At 36.6% G+C, this 21,205-nt stretch overlaps 2 protein-coding genes across 2 annotated transcripts; both read left to right on the plus strand.

Moving 5' to 3' along the window:
• Window positions 1–2,578: 2,578 nt before the first annotated feature.
• LOC119081902 lies at window positions 2,579–10,548 on the plus strand. The gene is made up of 4 exons (XM_037191178.1): window positions 2,579–2,751; window positions 2,832–4,427; window positions 6,339–7,196; window positions 7,307–10,548. Exons 1-4 carry the CDS (start codon window positions 2,747–2,749, stop codon window positions 10,401–10,403), a joined length of 5,556 nt encoding a protein of 1,851 aa, XP_037047073.1. The 5' UTR covers window positions 2,579–2,746; the 3' UTR covers window positions 10,404–10,548.
• Window positions 10,549–20,171: 9,623 nt separating this feature from the next.
• On the plus strand, window positions 20,172–20,954 carry LOC119071328. Its single transcript, XM_037176216.1, has 2 exons — window positions 20,172–20,336; window positions 20,411–20,954. Exons 1-2 carry the CDS (start codon window positions 20,322–20,324, stop codon window positions 20,753–20,755), a joined length of 360 nt encoding a protein of 119 aa, XP_037032111.1. The 5' UTR covers window positions 20,172–20,321; the 3' UTR covers window positions 20,756–20,954.
• Window positions 20,955–21,205: the final 251 nt, after the last annotated feature.

Genomic DNA, 21,205 nt, shown 5'->3' on the forward strand with positions numbered 1-21,205 from the left:
CCTTTCAAAAATCGTCATTTTTCAACTTCAATGAGTTGGAACCAGCCTATCTGGAACCCACAGGACCAGTTTTTAATACCATGACTATTAGAATCCCATACCCCATCGATTGCAACCCCAATCAGTTCTATCGCACCCACAGAGCACTCTAGGGAGCTATCGCCTGGTCGCACCGAACTGTAAGGTTGAAAATTAAAGATTTTTGTGGAACATTGTTCAGGGTCGCGAACGGACCAATAATATCCAAAAATATCAAATTTTCGACTACATGTTTAATTAAACTACATTCAACGTCACCGTCTATAACCACTAACCAGCTCAGCTAATTAAAATTTTAGCGAGACATGAATGCTAATTTTAACGGTAAGATTAAAAAGCCCTCCATCCCAGAAAGACGTTCTTTATTAACTGTACCTTCAAGAGTCCCTCTTTTGTTTTCCTAGAACTCTCTCTCTATCTCTCTATGTTATTGTATTTAACGCGTCTATATTCCGAATATGGTTTACGTTTTAAGATGCTCAGAATTTCATGGTTGCGTTAACACATTTTCGGATGATGGAACAACTTGACAAGTTAAACAAAAAATTCGGATAAATTCCTTTTCTCGCATTAGTATTAAGAGTAAAAAAGGTCACAATTAATTTACGATTGAAATAACTAAATTGCAAGGGGATCAGAGGACGACATAGAAACGAATGGTTAATTATTTACTCTGGCATTCATGGAACGTAATTTTCGTTTTAAGGCACTTCTAAATTTAATTTGAAACAGTTGCTCAAACTCCACTTGGACTCGAATTAAAGATTAATTTTGTTAAGTGGGTCAAATGCAGCTGTTGGAATGCAGTAATGGGAAGGGCGAATATATTATATGAACTGAAAAATGTATTTTCCTAAAACAAAAATGCAAAATTATGCAAAATTTCGGAATATTTTTCTGCATTTACACAATATTATACGATCGAGTTGAAAATTTGGTGTTATGAACTTTCTGTCCGACAAAATTTATGGACAAAAAGTGTGATTATAGTTCGGTATGGTAAAGCTATCCTCTTCTAAAAGAATCAATAAATTTGGTTTGTTGGATTTCACCGAATGGTAAAAGTGTGTACGGGGTCGTCCATAAATTATTTAACGCGAGAGGGGCTGAGTGTAAGGCTTGTCTGACAGTCAATACATTTTTTTTAAAGACAGTGGGAGTCATGATTTTTGCGTCAGGTTATTTATGAACGACCAAATTTCTAGTTTGAACAAAATCTGTACAGTAAAAGTGTTACCACTAAAAAGAGCATTCATAATTTCGGTGTCAGGGTAAATACTCAGTAAAGCAAGAAGAATTTATATATTTTGATCGGAAAAGAAGTCCAGATCAGACATGTCGTAAATTAGAGGGGCTTAGAACTAAAGGTGTCGCAGGCGGGCTCAGTGAAAAGTACCTGTCGCGCGCTCATAAATAATGAATTTTTCGTTATTCCTTCCCATTGTCTTTTGATAAAATGCTAAGGGGGAAACTATGCTAGCGTCTCAACTACTTTCATTGGTGGCTATTCCCGTCTATTGGTATATATTGCGTCTATTGACAGCTATTGACGGCTTTTGGCATCAATACCACTAGTATTTTCCCGCGTAGTTCTCTCCTTTTCTCAAAGTGACAATTTGTAATGTATGGACTCTTAAACAGCAACTAGTTGCGGGAAGCCCCGGGAAAATGAAACTAAATGAGAATTGTAATTCACACGAGTTGCGGTATCGTATTGCAATATTAGACAGCTCGGACGAGCGAGCAGTTTGCGGCAAAGTATCAAGCAGAGTAAGAGAAAAAAATAAAGCACGAACGTTCTTTCAATGAAAATGTGATCACTGAAAAAGGCTTTAAAACACAATAGAATTTCATTGTGTCTTTATCGGATGCGCTTCTTTGTCACGTTGTAGACGATTAATCTGATATGAGATGAAAAAATCAGTTAAAATAAATTAAGATATTTATAATAGTGTAATATAATTGGTTAATTATTTTGGAAAAATTATCAGTCAAGGGACCCGACCCGCCCAACAGGTGGGACCTAGTTATTTTCGATAAAATATTGTTGCGCTCGGCGCACAAGCCTAGAAAAACGCAATCAGTGAACGTTTACTGGAAGCGATAAGATTAGAAAAGTAGGTGAAAACGATGAACTGTGCCAACTATTTCATAGCTGAAATGAAAATGTTGAAATTGTCTATTGCAGAGTCTGTCTTACATGGCACCACTGATCTAACAAAAAAATTTTGAGTATTAGGACAGCATCCTTATGAGAAAAATTATGAAAATAACTTACATCATCAAGCCTTGTGCGACAAACAGTTCCTTTGAACAACCACAGATTTTCTGATTGATTGGAGTCAAATCCAAGTCACTACAAATTTTATACCACACGCATCCGTCGACATATTCGACAATAATTTTATTTTCAGATAGAACAACATTTTAACTGACATCATCTTCAAAAGTTATTAGATAGAATGAAATCCTAATCGTGTTATCATTTTGTGGAAAAACGAGTGCATCATAGGACAAATCGATTTATTCATTTAGTCACTTGACGGTTTTTACTAATGAAACAATTTCGATTAAATCGATTTATTACGATATTTAACTGATAAGTCAAAAGTTAAACCCCTTACCACGCAAAATAAATTATCTTGTTGTGAGGTATAATATTTAATTATTTTCTTTGCAGTATATCGCTTAGGTTCAACGAGTAACCATGAGGTAAAAAATAAAATTCAATTCTACAGTTGAGTCACTTTCCTGTGTGCATTATTTTACTCAGAAACGACAAATCATTTTAGGAATTTGGGTGCAGTAGCAGCTATTGCCATAATTTTTTTGCTGAACCCGAGGGGTAGCGATGGTACGTGTACCTTTTCGCACAGCGATGGCGAGTATTTAATAGAAATCTTTGACGTGAGTGTAACCAACGAAAATGATGTGATTCCGTTCGACTGTGAACATGTTACCGGCTATACGGATGCCGATGTGACTTTCATTTTCGTGTGGAGATCCAATTTACGATACCTTCAAAGTGCAATTCTGGATAAATTTGTCAACGTGCGAACGATGTACATTTTGGATTCGCAGCTTACAACGATTTTGGATCAGGCATTCAATTCGTGCAATGAACTAACAGATCTGTACATTGACCGAAATCAGATCACAACGATTCCGACGAACGCTTTTCGAATGTGCTCAAAACTTCGCTCATTGGAATTAACTGGCAACGATATTCAATCGATCGAAGAGAATATGTTCGAGGGAGCCGGAAATGTGGAAGAGTTAAACCTGTCTGGTAACAGAATTTCGACTGTCACAGCGACTACATTCAGACTGATATCATCGCTGAAACGGTTAAATTTAGACGGAAACGGAATCATCCACATTGATTCAAATGCATTTGCACCGCTTAACGGGCTCGAGACGCTTTCTATTAGCAACAATTTGCTAACTAATTTAGACAGCAGCTGGCTACAAACAAAAACCAATTTAACTTCACTGAATTTGGCATCAAATCCATTTACATCAGTCGATTTCGACGTCTTATCAAATTTAACTCTTCTAAAATCCTTGGATCTTAGCGGCTTGAATTCGATATCGCTTCCTAGTGAAGCATTCCATGGGATGGTAGGACTGGAAGTCTTGCGTTTAAATGAGATGGGTTTAAATGTTGTCGACCGAAACTTGTTCACTAACAATGTCCACCTGACCACTCTATCTTTGACTTCAAACGACATTTCCAGCCTAGATCCAACAACATTCAGCACACTGACTTCTTTGCGGTCATTAAATTTGGCACAAAATCCTTTAGGAACACTAGACCCGAGTCTACTGACCGGTCTTTCAGCGCTAACATCTCTCAACTTAAATGATTGCGGCATTACATCCATACAACCGAATACCTTCAGCAACCAACAAAATTTGACATCTCTGTCACTATCCGATAACGAAATTCAGGTCATTGGAAGCGAAATGTTCAACGGTTTATTGAGTCTTCGAACGCTAGCGTTAATAGGCAACAACATTATCCGGCTGAATTCGGCTGATTTCCAGGCCGTGTCAGATGTACAATGGTTACAGCTATCGTCAAATCAAATTGACGAAATAGAGAGAGACTTTTTTACGCTCTTTCGAAATTTCAATGTGTCCGTTCTGCTATTTGGCAATAGATGCACTGGACACTCTTTTACAATTACGCAGGATTTTGATTTTTCAACGCTACCTCTAGAAGACTGTTATAATTTTTGGGATAGCCCTAGACCAACTCCAGCGCCCACTGAGCCACCGACTCAGCCACCAACGACTGAACCACCGATCGACAACAATGCGGCCGTCACGTTTTTTGTGTCCATGCCAATTTTATTGTTTACAGTTATGCACGCTTTACTGCAATGAAAACAGTCGCCTTGAAATTATTGTAAATGTAGAGATTGTTAAAGATATGGCCTAATCACGTAAAGCACAGTACGTACGTGGCTCCAAATTTTTATTTTGACGAGTGATAATACCACACTCTCCTTCAGGTCGGGCTATAACGTAATTTTGAGCCACGGACGTAATGTACTATTAAGTTCATAAGTTTCCTGTGAAATGTTTGTCCGTTAATAAAGCAAAAATCGGATTTGACTTCTGGTTGACTTTTTAACAATGAAAAATTGCGAGACTTTATATTCTTTGCAAGGAGACCACACTAATACTGCGTGGCTGCGTTCTGTTTAATTCTCTATGGAAAACCAAAAACTGTAAAAACAAAGATAAAATGAAAGTTACCAGAGTAAGATTTCAACATGGAGTCCACATTGTAGATGAGGTCGCATTTTACCTACTCGAGGTCGAGAATTATTTGACGGCCCAATTATTTATTTGATTAATTCTAATCGTGAGCTTTGATAGAAAGTGTTTATCACTTTTAATTTAATCTGTAAAAATTCGAACAAGTTAATCCATAACTTAATGCATCAAACAATTATACCACTTAGCTCTGTCTTCTTCAATCATATCAAGGTCTCAATTGTTTTACTGTGTATAGACAGCAAGCGTTTCGCCATATTATCTTCAAATCTGTTACTTCTTTTGTTTAAATGATAGCCTAGGGTTTGTGCTCAACAATCTATGACTTCGTTAGTTTAATCATAGGTTCTACTATAAATGAACATTTAACAGAGTTAATCTACTATTTTTGTCGTCGCTACAGATAACAGATGAATATGTAGCTCATGTTGCAATCCTTCAATTTTGAAAGAATCCATCAGACTATGTTATAACATTACTAAGTTATACATGAAAGTTTCATGATGAAACGAGTGATATTAAAACTGTATGAGAACACAATATTAACAACACAGATGCATCTACGTTAATCACTTTCACATTTATGGATCGAAATTCCACTCTATAAATAATAAAAGATTTCAAAATGGTTTCTGGCGCTTATCCGAGCAAAAAGAATCTGTCATAATTCCACATTTTGCAACCGGCATAGCATTCCTATTGTAAAATCATCAGTAGTGGTGTGTTAATAGCGAACAGCAAAATTTATCTTAAGTTTATTCGTAGGCATTTCAGCTTAAGTTGCTTAAATTTATAGGCATTTCAGCTCCTTTCAGTACCTCTTTGTAGGCATTTCAGCTTTGCTATTTTGTTATTTTCAAATCGTTTCAAAAATCCTTTCAATGTTTTTCGTCTAATAGCCTCGCGCTGTGGGTGGGTTCTACTGTTGCATTTAGTCCGTTGCTAAATCGCAACGTAAAAAAACCTGCCCGTTTCAAAATTTATCTATTTAAATCAGTGAATATTTTTGGGAAAACGTTTCCCCATATTTTACAAAATTATCCCACATTTTCCCGTATTTTCAGATAAGTCAGATACAATTGTGCAATACAATACAATTGTTCGAATGACAACATAGCGAATGACAACAAAGTTTTGCGTGCATTTTTTAATCGTTTAATTTAGTGTTCGTATTGAATGTTTGGTTGTTTTTTGTGACTATAATTGTTCGGTCGTTAGTCGAGCGTCGTAAATTGATGAAGTTTTGGTGATTCATAGTGAATTTTGTCGACTAAAGTGAATCAAAGTTTCGAGACGCATAACCCTAAATTCCTCAATTGAGTTGTACGTCACCGGTCGCTGTCAAAATTTTTTGAGCACAGCCGTCTGCAGCTGCAAGCAGTGTCTTTTCACCTGTCGAAAAAGTTATTGGATTTTTTTGTCTCTGTCATGGCACCGATACCGTTAAGGAAGTGCTCGAGGGAAAAGTGTCCACCGGAAAACATTTCAACGGACAGCATTTGGCAATGTTTTAGCTGCCAGGATCTGATTCATTTGGCCTGCTACGAGATAAAAAAGAGACCGGAGGAAGTGTTCCTCAGTGACAACATTATAATGGTCTGTGATGAATGTTTGGCGAATCGTAGAGAGAATCCGTCACCCAAGCGAAAACAACCGAATTCTGGAGCCAACATGGTACAGACCACGCTTGAGGTTCGTAATCCGATGCTGTCTATATCGAAAACAACAATGGCAGGATCAACTCCGCCGAAAAGCAAAGATAATAATCAATTACAATCCGTCGTTGAAGCGTTGGTTCAGAAGGTGGAAAATCAAACGAAAACCATTGGAAATTTGCAGACTTCGATTGAGTCGATGAAAGGAACGGTGGAGGGGCAAACAACAGCAATCGGTGAATCAAGTAAAATCAATGTTGAAAATTTGTCATTGATTAAGGAGTCGTTGAACGAAATAAGTACTGCTAGCCGGAAGTTTTCGTATGCTGACGTCGCAAAAGGTGGAGTAAAAAAAGCGATGGAAAATGGAACACCGAAGTCGTCTTGGTCACAAGCACGTGCACCTAGGCCTCCTAAGCCTGCACGTACCCCAAAGTCAACTAAGCCGATCATTACTGGTACGTCAACGAACGTCATTCGAAAGCCTATTTCACCAGTTCGTCCGAGACCAGAGAAAGCAGTTTGGATATCTGGAATTCATCGAGACGCAACAGAAGAGGAGTTAAAAGATTACATCAGAGACTCCATTGGTGTTGCATCGGCTGATGTTGATGTTCGTAAATTGGTGAAAAAAGGTCGTGATATAACCGAATATAGATTTGTATCCTTCCGTATTGGATGTTCATCGGTCGACTTCAATAAGCTGATGAATCCGATGTACTGGCCGTCAAATAGTCGCATTCGTGAATTCGATTTCGATGGAGGTTCGTCCGCATTTGTCAAATTCAACAAAGCATCAAATCCGACTGTATCGAGTAACGCATCAGACCAGTCAAAAAACTTGGAAACGCCCAGCAATGCAGAGATGGAAGAATGATAAGCAACGTTGAAAGTAGAGCGAAAGTGACCCGTCAAGCAAAGATAACGTCATTTTTTTCGTCAAAAGTTGGTGCGTCAAGTGAAGTGTCTGGTAGGGTTAGTGGTGATGTGGTCATACGGCGAACGACTAGTGAAAGTGAAAATTTTGTGAACTTAGACTATTTTCCGTTGTATTATCAAAATGTGCGAAGTATTCCAGCGAGAACTGATCTACGAAGTAGGATTAAATATTCGCTGTATAAAGGCCTATGCTTCACTGAAACGCGTTTGCACGGTGACTTAGACAATGAGTGTTATTTTCCGCAAAACTTTAATGTGTATAGACGAGACAGAGATACTTTCGGTGGAGGAGTGGCGATTTTAGTGCATGAACAATATAAGAGTTACAGAATCGAGAGTATTGGTGATACAGTCTGCGAATGTGTATGTGTAAAAGTTCAGCTTAGGCCATGTCCGCTTGTGATATATTTAGCGTATGTGAACGATTCCACGAGGTTGGATATTTTGCTTAAACATTACGAACTTGTGCGTCGGGTCGTGGCGATGGAAAGTGATTGTAGAGTAATGGTGATAGGAGATTTTAATCTGCATGACGTCGTATGGAACTGGGATGATTCTGATACGTTTTTGCTACCGCAGGATATGGCATCACACACCGATTCAGTGTATTTTCATGCAGCTTCAGAATTTCTTAGGAAAATGCATGATCTGTCGTTGTTTCAGTTGTCGGATCTGAAGAACATTTCACAGAACGTGCTAGATCTAGTGTTTGTAAATGGTACCGGTGATCTACATGTGTGCAAGGCTCCAGTTGCAATTACGTTGAATACTGAAGTAGATCCTTTTCATGTACCGATCGAGTTGGCATTTGAAAGTTATCCAGAAACAAACGTCCACGTCTTAGATGACTTCATTGAAGTTTTTTCGTACAAGTTAGCGAACTATGAAAATATAATACGGCAACTGGGGGCAATAAATTTCGCAGCACTTTTTGATCGGATGGACGTTGATGAGGCTTTTGACTATTTCTATGAATTGTTGAATCGAGTGATCGTTGAAAATGTACCAAAGATCCGTATTAGGCGGAACAAAAACAGACCGAAGTGGTGGACTCGGGAGTGGCAGCAGAAAAAGAATAAGAAAAAGAAAATGTACAAACAGAAACCGAAGGATATCTTGACATTAGACTATGCAAAGGCCGTAAGAGAATTCAACGAGTTGAACGAAAGGCTTAACAAAGAATATATCGATCAAGTCCAACAAAATATTGTGGAAAATCCGTCGGAGTTTTGGTCATACGCCAAGTCGAAACGAAAATGTGCAACATACCCGTGTGAAATGATGTTTGGTGAAAGAAAGTCTGAAAATCCGCAGGAAGTTGCAGATATATTTGCCGATTATTTTGAAGGACTGTATACGAAGGACGAAGAACCGCTAGTTTTTGATGAGGAGTATGGTGTAGAAGCTGACGATACATGGGAAGTGGAACTGACAATGGGTGATATTGAAAATGCGATTGAAAAATTAGATCCCAAAAGTACCAGTGGTCCCGATGATATTGCACCGTTATTTGTAAAAAAATGTATGGACGCGTTAGTGTGGCCGCTTTGGATTTTGCACCAAAAGTCGATGGAACTGGGAAAAATTCCTTCGAAGCTCAAGATTTCAAAAGTGGTTCCGGTTTACAAGAAAAAAGGCAGGAAGGATGATGTGAAAAACTACCGTATAACAGCAATCAGTTCAGTGGTGTTAAAAGTTTATGAGTACGCGATTCAGCTGAAGCTTTTGGATAGAATTAATCCGAACATTTCAAATGCGCAACACGGCTTCAGACCGAGACGTTCGGTAGAAACAAACTTGTTAAATCTCTCCATTGTGGCACACGAAGCATTATTAAGAAGGAAACAACTCGACATCTTCTATGGTGACTTTAAAAATGCATTTGACAAACTTTGGCATCGAATCTTCATTAAAAAAATGAAATGGTTTGGCATTGGAAAAAGAACCGCCAGGTGGCTTTTTGAATTTCTTGTTGGCCGGCTGTTCTATGTTGTCATTGGTGATGTCAAATCTAGGACTTATACAGCAACTTCAGGGGTTCCTGCTGGAAGTATTCTTGGCCCAACATTGTTCTTGATTGGTGTTAATGACATTGTGGAGTGTGTGTCATTTGCACTTCCACTTCTATTTGCGGATGACATAAAATTGTTAATGGAAGTTGGTTCGTCGGCTGATTCAAGACAACTCCAAGCTGACATTGACAACGTTTTGAGATGGAGCGAAAGGAACAGGCTTCCGTTTAACCTGGAGAAATGCGAAGTCATCACAATAGCACGAATCAACGATCCGCATTACGTTACGTACTTTATGGGGGATCATGTCGTTGAAAGAAAGCAGGAAGTTCGAGATCTTGGCATCCCGGTCGATGTGAAGTTTACGCTTATCGCACACATGGAAAGAAGTATAACCAGAGCGAGACAGTCAATGGGTTTTATTAAGTCTGTATCAAAAGGACAGTTTGGCACAAGAGCATTGGTGGTGCTGTATAATGCATATGTAAGGTCAAAACTGGAATTTGCGTCAGTTATTTGGGACCCGTACCAACAGAACTACAGCAATGACATCGAGTCAGTCCAAAAACAGTTTGTTATGTATGCTTTGGGAGACACAAACCGCATTCCGCCGTACAGACTGGAACCATACGAAGAGCGGTGTAAGAAAATTGGACTTGACAAATTATCTACACGCAGAAAGATCGCAAATGCTCTAATGGCCTACGACTTGTATAACAAAAGAATCAATGATGTGAATATTGAGGCGAGATTCATCAGAAGACAGCAGCATCGATCGTTCAGGAATGAGAGACCACTGGCTGAAGTTCTATACGAGAGGAATTATGGATATAATCAACCGATGGCAAAAATAATCAGACTAGTGAACAAGTATAGTGGTCTTATGGTGTTAAGTCGTAATGAATTTAAAGCGAAAGTGAAGGAAAAACTGAAGGAAGATGACGAGGTTGTAGATGACGAACTTTTAAGTTGATTGGATTAATGTTTATGTGTTCACTTTGACTATAAGGACTGACTTCCCGAGTCGATGTTTTAATTTTTCAAAGTTTTGACTAGTAATTTAATGTTTGTAAAACTTGTAAAATTTGTATACAGCTGATATATTTCGGCGGTGAATAAACGAAATTGAAATCTATGACTTCGTTAGTTTAATCATAGGTTCTACTATAAATGAACATTTAACAGAGTTAATCTACTATTTTTGTCGTCGCTACAGATAACAGATGAATATGTAGCTCATGTTGCAATCCTTCAATTTTGAAAGAATCCATCAGACTATGTTATAACATTACTAAGTTATACATGAAAGTTTCATGATGAAACGAGTGATATTAAAACTGTATGAGAACACAATATTAACAACACAGATGCATCTACGTTAATCACTTTCACATTTATGGATCGAAATTCCACTCTATAAATAATAAAAGATTTCAAAATGGTTTCTGGCGCTTATCCGAGCAAAAAGAATCTGTCATAATTCCACATTTTGCAACCGGCATAGCATTCCTATTGTAAAATCATCAGTAGTGGTGTGTTAATAGCGAACAGCAAAATTTATCTTAAGTTTATTCGTAGGCATTTCAGCTTAAGTTGCTTAAATTTATAGGCATTTCAGCTCCTTTCAGTACCTCTTTGTAGGCATTTCAGCTTTGCTATTTTGTTATTTTCAAATCGTTTCAAAAATCCTTTCAATGTTTTTCGTCTAATAGCCTCGCGCTGTGGGTGGGTTCTACTGTTGCATTTAGTCCGTTGCTAAATCGCAACGTAAAAAAACCTGCCCGTTTCAAAATTTATCTATTTAAATCAGTGAATATTTTTGGGAAAACGTTTCCCCATATTTTACAAAATTATCCCACATTTTCCCGTATTTTCTCAAATTTTCCCAAAAATCCTTTTTTTCCAAAATAATCCCTGGTAAAAGATACGACGTATTATGCAGAAACGAACAAAAGATCTTTATGCAACATTTTGTAAAGGCATCAATTTTCCTAGACGACTTTGTACATGAAAACTTTCAAAAGAAACGATAGAACAATAGTCGACTTTCAGAAGATATAAGTCTATTTCTATCCAAAAAAGGAAGTCGTCGATACGGAACCATTTGGATGGAACGATGAGATTTTTATTTTATTTTTGCAATGATCTTTTGTTTCTTAAGAAACTCACTGTTTAATCATGTCGTCGACACGGCAGCGTATTTAATTACTGCAGTTTTAACATTTCACAGGCTGCGAGCGACGATATTTATCTAATCGAATACTTGATTTGATCAAAGTTTTTTCTACAGATTGAAATAAAATCTTTTATTGCCTGCCCCATGCGAAAACTGACTATTACACGGTTGTATACCCCCTGCGAAAATGACCCATTACACTAGGACACATTTTAGGTTCTTCTGACTTTTACAGTTCTTTCAGGTAATGAATATTTTCGCTTTCTTTTCGTTCAAAAACTTACTCGTGAGTTTGCTCGTATCACAAAATTGTGTCCTCGTGTAATGAATTACTTTCCCAGCATGCAACGTAATCTACTATTACTTCATTTGTTTTACCATTTTGCTACATGCTACAACTTTTATATATGTGTTGAATCAACACTGTTGATGTTGTTGATAAAAGGCTCAGAAACATTCAAGCATGAAAAAGTGTAGTTTGCTATGCAATACAAAACGCTTACAATACAATACGTAATACAATTGTAACCTGCGGCTATTGCCTATTTTTGGCACTGTTGTCCTGCTATCAACAGCATATATGAATATTCCTTTCTAAAAGATTCGATCACATGTGAAAGTGTAGTGTTCACCCACATGATGAATATATCTGCGTAAACGGCCAAACAGCAACAATAGTTTATTCAGCTCGGTAAATACTGCCCCCAAAAACAATGAATATTTCCAAAATTGTCTCGTGATTGCGGTGATTGACATAGTGACATAAAATTGCATCAAATTCAACATAAAATCCAATAATACAAAATTTGTGTGTCCGCATAAATGTGTGTTATGCGACAAAAGGAAGGCCATCAGTTGCGCTAAATCAATGCAAACTTTAAGCAGTCATCTGACTAAATTGTATATTTAAGCACATAAATAGTTGGTTAATGAGACAATAAATTCATGATTTCAACACTTCTATAGTGGGCCACATAGTTTCACACAGCATACATGCACATATAATTCACGGGCTTGTTGTAAAGGGAAAGGGACGACGACGTCGGGAGGATATATATATATATACATACATATCGGAATATTCGAAATGGTGATGAACTTTCCAAAGAAGAATAAATGCCAAATTATGGACAAAGTTTTAGGGCAAACTGCAGTTACATAAATTATATATCCCCACTGCAGTTTATTTGTACAAAGTAACTTTATAGAATAATATACCATAATCTTCGTATATTTCTGTGAAATGGCTTTGGCTCTATTCTTCACCGAAATTGAAAACGAACATTGTAGAAGGAGAGATTTCGTGCGGAAAAAAAAACGCTCAAGAACATGTTTATGTTAATTCATTGATACAAACTCTTTCAATTATAGAACAAAATGTTAGCAGCATGTGCTCCAGATGCACATAACGCCAGGCAAGCGAATGCACTTCTTCGTTTTCGATGGATATTCATAGGATTCCATTGATTGCGATATTTTATAACATTTTTCCTTTGAGACTTAAAGCCATTGTCAAAAATAGGTAAATCTGAAGCCGGAAACGGCACAGAGAATTATTTTTGTAATAGAAAGTTTTGAATGAAGCGATCCGAATAATAGATACACCGTCTGTATGGTGTGGTTGAATGAAGTTTAATCGAACATGTGGTCATAAATTTGATATTTGTCGATATTATTAATCTGTTCATGACCCCGAACAACGTTCCACAAAAATTTTTGATTTTCAATCGTACACTTCGGAGCCCTCGGACCATTGCTCTGGAGTGCTCTGTGGGTGCGATAGAATCGATTGGGGTCTCAATCGATAGGGTATGGAATTCTAATAGTCATGGTATAAAAAACTGGTAGCGACTCATTGAAGTTGAAAAATGACGAGTGGCCATAGTTGTGAAACTAAGCGACACCTAGCTCAAACTCATGATGCTAGTCTCAGCTTTCTAACAACACCACATTTAATATATCTCACGTCAACAGTGCCGCTCTATTGAGTGCCTAAGTGAGGTAAGGCTTGATTTCCACTTACCAAAAAAGTACTACGTGTGACAAAATTGAATGTTTTCAATTTTTGCTTTTTTACTTGACAGCTCGCTCTCTCACGGCTCTCACACGAAGTACGCTTTGTTGCGTGGAAACCATTCTTACATCTTCAACGAAATTTTAAGCATGACTTGAGGAAACGGTGGGGTTGATTTTGTTTGATTGTAGCGAAATAGTGCCGATATTTGTGCTTTATTACCGTTTTCTGAAGTCATGCTTGAAATTTCGTTATAGATGGACCTACCTCACTTAGGCACTGTTGACGTGAGATATATAGCAAATGTGGTGTTGTTAAAAAGCTGAGACTAGCAGCGAAACAAAGTTCAGCAGTTTGGTTGCGAAACATTATCATGAGTGTGAGTTATTTGTCGCTGAGTTTCACAACTACGGCCAAATAGCAGAGAAAAACTTTTGGCCACTGTTAAGTTCCTATGTGGACGGTTTCAAAAAATAAGTCTTTGGATATTGGTAGAGGTAAGTCACTCTACTTGTACAACTATTACCCCCTCCGTGACTCAAGTATCCACGCCTGTAGAACCTTTCAAAAATCGTCATTTTTCAACTTCAATGAGTTGGAACCAGCCTATCTGGAACCCACAGGACCAGTTTTTAATACCATGACTATTAGAATCCCATACCCCATCGATTGCAACCCCAATCAGTTCTATCGCACCCACAGAGCACTCTAGGGAGCTATCGCCTGGTCGCACCGAACTGTAAGGTTGAAAATTAAAGATTTTTGTGGAACATTGTTCAGGGTCGCGAACGGACCAATAATATCCAAAAATATCAAATTTTCGACTACATGTTTAATTAAACTACATTCAACGTCACCGTCTATAACCACTAACCAGCTCAGCTAATTAAAATTTTAGCGAGACATGAATGCTAATTTTAACGGTAAGATTAAAAAGCCCTCCATCCCAGAAAGACGTTCTTTATTAACTGTACCTTCAAGAGTCCCTCTTTTGTTTTCCTAGAACTCTCTCTCTATCTCTCTATGTTATTGTATTTAACGCGTCTATATTCCGAATATGGTTTACGTTTTAAGATGCTCAGAATTTCATGGTTGCGTTAACACATTTTCGGATGATGGAACAACTTGACAAGTTAAACAAAAAATTCGGATAAATTCCTTTTCTCGCATTAGTATTAAGAGTAAAAAAGGTCACAATTAATTTACGATTGAAATAACTAAATTGCAAGGGGATCAGAGGACGACATAGAAACGAATGGTTAATTATTTACTCTGGCATTCATGGAACGTAATTTTCGTTTTAAGGCACTTCTAAATTTAATTTGAAACAGTTGCTCAAACTCCACTTGGACTCGAATTAAAGATTAATTTTGTTAAGTGGGTCAAATGCAGCTGTTGGTATTTACCGTTTCCATCAGCCGAGAAAAGTATGAAAATAAGTTTCCTCGAAAACAGGGAGACAACGAAAAGTTATTCGGTCCATCTATGTTGACTATTGTACATCTCGCTGGTAATGGGAAGGGCGAATATATTATATGAACTGAAAAATGTATTTTCCTAAAACAAAAATGCAAAATTATGCAAAATTTCGGAATATTTTTCTGCATTTACACAATATTATACGATCGAGTTGAAAATTTGGTGTTATGAACTTTCTGTCCGACAAAATTTATGGACAAAAAGTGTGATTATAGTTCGGTATGGTAAAGCTATCCTCTTCTAAAAGAATCAATAAATTTGGTTTGTTGGATTTCACCGAATGGTAAAAGTGTGTACGGGGTCGTCCATAAATTATTTAACGCGAGAGGGGCTGAGTGTAAGGCTTGTCTGACAGTCAATACATTTTTTTTAAAGACAGTGGGAGTCATGATTTTTGCGTCAGGTTATTTATGAACGACCAAATTTCTAGTTTGAACAAAATCTGTACAGTAAAAGTGTTACCACTAAAAAGAGCATTCATAATTTCGGTGTCAGGGTAAATACTCAGTAAAGCAAGAAGAATTTATATATTTTGATCGGAAAAGAAGTCCAGATCAGACATGTCGTAAATTAGAGGGGCTTAGAACTAAAGGTGTCGCAGGCGGGCTCAGTGAAAAGTACCTGTCGCGCGCTCATAAATAATGAATTTTTCGTTATTCCTTCCCATTGTCTTTTGATAAAATGCTAAGGGGGAAACTATGCTAGCGTCTCAACTACTTTCATTGGTGGCTATTCCCGTCTATTGGTATATATTGCGTCTATTGACAGCTATTGACGGCTTTTGGCATCAATACCACTAGTATTTTCCCGCGTAGTTCTCTCCTTTTCTCAAAGTGACAATTTGTAATGTATGGACTCTTAAACAGCAACTAGTTGCGGGAAGCCCCGGGAAAATGAAACTAAATGAGAATTGTACAGACTCTAACGTGAAAAGAATCATTTATATGGAAGAAAAATCAAACCCATACTCATAGGTTGTCGCTGAAACAATGCCCTTTGTTAAATTGACACCAAAAATTCACCACAGAATTTGAGTTTTTCTCAAAGTTCAGAAAGACCCAGGAAAATGTGTTAAAAGTGAAGCACTATCATTTAACTTAAACTTTATTTTTTATTTGTCCATAAGGCTTTTGATGAGGAACACAACAAATGAATTGAGATTGTTCCAGCAAAAGTATTCCTTATTTCTGCTAAATAATGTAGGGGATACTATCAATTCATAAAACAATTAAAAAAAAGGAAAAACAGACAATTTTCCAACTGATTAGTTTTGCTGCACAGATTCTAGATGCAACGATCCAGAAGCATGCGCTCGTATACCCAAGAAAAAATTTATTTTTTGTAGGCGATTTCTGTCTTTTTGAATATCCTCACGTTCATTGTCAAAAAATTTCTTTTAACGTGCAAGCAAATCCGATTTTTAACCTGAAAATAATGAAAAAGAAAATTCTTGCACCTGCATAACAAATCAAAAATGAAAATCTAAATTTGAATTTCATCCTACATTTGATTACAAAAATTGAACCAGAAATAAAAGACCCTCTCATTACCTAATTCAAAAATATGACAAACAATAACAAATTTAAGTTACGAGAGACGTATCCACTTTCCCTAAGCAATCTACAATACCCACTACAGATGATGATTTTACATACACTAACACAAGGTTCAATTTTGTGACTATGTACGGCATTTTGTGAACTGTGAGGTTTTCTCACCGTAATAAGATCACAAAGTCACCTCCACTGAACCTAGCCAAATATGATTTTTTGTAGAAAAATTAATTATTGTAATCGAAATAGCGACTGAAGGTTCACTAAAGTTCACACAATTTAATTTTTTTAAGAAAACTTCGTTTAACAAACTTTCTTTCTGAACCGTGCTGAACCCATCATTTTTTGCATAGTTCACAAAGTTCAGATGTGTGAACCTGCATATTTTTCGGGAAATGTTGCAAGGTTCAGTAATTAGATACAAAGTTTGATCCTTTCTCTAACAAGGTTCACTAGGTTCAAATTTTTTAGTCAATCCTCCAGGTTAGGAAACTGATTTTTCAAAAACATGTTTGTGATAATATCACGAACCCGAACAAGATTACGTTTGTGTGCTCCTGAACTCAAATTTGAACTTTGTGAAAAGATCACAAAAAATTGTGAGTGTATTGCCAATAAACGTATAAAAATGCATTGTATGCTACGCGTTTACTTCAGCAATGTTTTGTATTATTTCATTGTATGTAATGTACGGTACGTCGATCTGTTTTCTTTTGTGTGTGTTTTGACATTTGTTTCAGAAACATTTATTTTGATTTTATGTGATTCATGGATTATGAAAATTTTGTTAAATAGAATATTTTTCGCATATAATTTCATTTTGCATAGTGAAGTGTTCTCATTTTCTTAGATTTGTATACATTTTTTAAAGCTAAACCTGACTGAAACCTTCAAATCTTCCAAATACCTATGATATTTTTGGATTCTTTTAACTCTTTTTAAAAGACTGAAACTTGAAAACTTGCGAAAAAAATGAAGAGTTCAGCAAAGTTCAGACGAAAAATTATGAATTAAAATTATTATATTTTCAGACGATTCGTGTGAATATCGGTGAACCTTCAGTTATTGAGTTGTTTTAACATAAGTTTTCATTCAAAAAAATCGTTTTTGCCTAGGTTCATCGAAGATTGCTTTGTAATCTAATTTCGTTGTGAAAAGGCTACAAATCACAAAATGGTTTCATTTTTGAACCTTACGCTAGTATGTGTGTGGTGGGTGTATTACGATACACAATTTAAGTTGTCATACTAGATTTTGAATTTGAGTTGTTCACTTTTACAAAATCTGCGCTCTGTGCCTTTGTGGCAAATATTTGAAATTGTAAATGGTGAATGTAAAATTGTTTCATTTTCCCGGGGCTTCCGGTGGGATTAAACATATTTTCTTCACTCAAAAGGCCATAAGAAAATGACATTTGTGCACCGGGCAACTGAAATACGACATATTTTGCCATGATTTTTTGTTATAAAATGTCAGGTTTTCCTGAGTTGGTTTTGAAAAGAGACGGTCGTGAAAATTTTCGCTCTGCAATTTTTATTTAAAAGTTAATTAATTTTGAGGGAAACACCAAGGATTAATTGATGAATATGAATGGATATCCTACTAGAAGATGAATGAATGAATTTGTGATGTTTTTCCGACGATTAATAAAAGACGACAAATTTGGTTCAACGATCTCTTGCTCGAATCATCAAGTTTGAACTCCTCCACGAATCAATGAATTTTGCGAGGATTTTTTTGGAAACAGTATACCGAATGCCGATGAATTTAACATGAATGAAGTAGAACAGGCCATTTATGATGGAATAATCTCGGATTCAGTTTGTATAATGTAGATCGCATTGTTAATTAACATTTACAATTCAGCACCCGGCACTCATCATCGAAAACACTGAGATATTGGTGAATCTTTCATGAGATCGGACGACTTATTGGTGAATCTCTCAGGGGATCTTTTGAATATGTACTCTGAACATAAATGTTGTAGTTAGTCGGACTGTACGCCAATTGAGGGTCAGCTCCTTGTGTGATTGTCCTTTACCACTTGCCTGGTTGGCCTAGCGTAATCTAGGATGCATAGTGATTGAAATACATCGCTCGCTGGGTATAGTGAAGTCGGAGTCGGAAATGTCAGGTTTTCCCGAACGATATAGCGTGCTGGAAAAAATCCATTTCTTTACGATTTATCGTGAGAGAACGGTTTGTACCTCGACAGGAAATGGATTTTTTTCAGTACACGTCCTAAATTTCCTTACTCGCTTTGTTCGTAAATATACTATTTTTTGACGCCGTGTGTTGTGGTAGTTCTGGGAAGAAAACGTCAATTTTCCCCACTCTTGACAAATATAATGGATAGATACGATGGAAAATAAATATGAGGGCTCTTCAGCGAGTAACAGTAATTGTTTATTGAGGTGAACACTACGTTTTTCATATGTGCGATGTGTGATTTACCGTTTTTCTCCACGAAACCAAAAAAAACATCGATTCGCCATTCAAAAACATGAACAAAGTGACGGTTCAGGTGAGAAAAGTTCTACTTTTCCATCCGTAGCCACGGGAGAGAAAGTGCTGCACTCTTCCCACTAGAACTAGAAATGTCATTCGACCAATCGTCAGTAAAACACAATTTTATCATGGCATTTACCTTATACTTATACTTATGAAAATACATTTTCCATTATTCTCAGCCGCTTATATTTCGCATACATCTCCATCATTTTTTCCGTAGATAAATACGTAATCTATTATTCAACTCTTCCTAATGGACATTCATTCTTCATTTTTTTTAAAGTAATATTCTTTCAGTGGTCTAAGCAATGTATGATATGCCTGAGTACATTTACGATCGTACATAATGTTGTCTATATAAAAGGAGAGGGAACTGAGTACGTCTACGATCGTATACTATGATCTTGTCTATAAAAAACAGGGAAGTTTTGATTGCATGTTGTTTCTTCATAAACTTTTTTTTTGTTTAATTGCTAAACTAACAAAGAAGACTACGAACTGCTAATCAAATAATTTCATTTCCGAATTAATGTTCTCGCACAGTTGATATCAATCAACCAAGTAATTTTTCATATTGTCATAAATGACTTTCGCTAGGCAAGCCCAGCCCACCCTGACTAACAGTTAACATACAATTTATGACTAATAAACATCATATTTGAATAGATTAACGATTATAAACACAATACGTGTATCTTTAACACATTTGGACAGGTTCCAGTAACAACGTCTTAAAACAAGAAAAGAAACCGACGACGACAAGCGGTTGTTATTTCTTATTATTATTATTCTTTTCCAGCTATATCGATGCGATGATGTCAAGTTCAGATATCAAATAATGTTCGAATGACACGGTCAAGGTGTTCTTATTATCGTCAAATCAATAAATTTTTGTTGTCGTTCTTTTCGCAAGCTTTGCGCTCCAGTGTGAGTGAACAGCAAATATTATGTGTGGATAGACGATGAATAATAAAATTAGCTTTAATTTGATTTTTCGTTTAATAAACTTTAGATTCGAAAATATTGATCAGTTATATCGTAGATTCTGATCAGACTGGACCAGACCCGATCCGTTATCAAGTTTCGAGTGTTAAAATATTTACCGACTCTTTTTTTTTGTGCCAAATCAAATTCACATTGAAATACTAAACAAAAAACATGAAACATTTCCGGGTAGAGACGATATTACTCGTTGGTGAACGATTCGCACAGCATCCATTCAATATCGAATTTATTTGTCATTCCAGAATATGATCCTAGCAATTACCATCATCCTATGTATAACAGCTCCGCTATCGGCTAAGCCTCTTAAGATAATCAATATGAAAATTGAAACAACCCAATTCGATGCAGCGAAACCAAATACTCATCCAAAACCAGATAGCAGCCGATACACGCGTAGTAATGCTGTACCGACAGAGGAAAGTAAAATAATGAGAATTGTAGATGTGCATCAGACACCACAGATGCTGGGAAATGAACGTGGTGCTAGATTACACATTGCTAATGGTGCATATCCCGTCTATTACAGCATAGCTCGTGCAAATGGTCAATTTGGAAAACACATTCATGCTTTAGAAGCAAATGAATGAAACGTTTCGATTGTAATTTGTATTTGAAAGCGTAATAGAAAAAAAAAACTGTGTAATTTGCTCAAGCACCATGGGAAGATGATATGTTTTGAAATCGTGTAAAGTTTTCGACGAGTTTTAACGGGTAGAAATTTTCGCTTAAAGTGATATTTTAGGAATGTAATCTTTTTCGTAGAATAAATATCGTTCTGTCGTTTTATGTGTGCAGTTTTTGTTGGATTAAAATTCTGGTGCTTCAGGACCGTAATGCTTCAATTGTCATAAAGTTGAGTGAAATTAGTCGCCGCAATTTCCTGTATTTTAGATTTATCAGTTTGGGACGATCATTTAAGATCTCGAAACACAGATCTATTGATCCTTTGTTTCCATTCCCGGTTCAATTTCCTGTATAGTCGGGTGCGAGTTGTCCTTTCGCTCATATTGAATGTGAAAAGCGATTTTATGGTTGAT

This window comes from Bradysia coprophila, chromosome II (genome assembly GCF_014529535.1).
Source record: "Bradysia coprophila strain Holo2 chromosome II, BU_Bcop_v1, whole genome shotgun sequence".
Taxonomy (NCBI): Eukaryota; Metazoa; Arthropoda; class Insecta; order Diptera; family Sciaridae; genus Bradysia; species Bradysia coprophila.

Bases quoted from the DNA above. Each gene is read 5' to 3' on its own strand.
- LOC119081902 (XM_037191178.1), top strand. The intron at 4,428-6,338 runs AAAACAGTCGCC...GCAATGTTTTAG, and splicing joins ATGCACGCTTTACTGCAATG to CTGCCAGGATCTGATTCATT. The intron at 7,197-7,306 runs GTACTGGCCGTC...GTAACGCATCAG, and splicing joins AATAAGCTGATGAATCCGAT to ACCAGTCAAAAAACTTGGAA.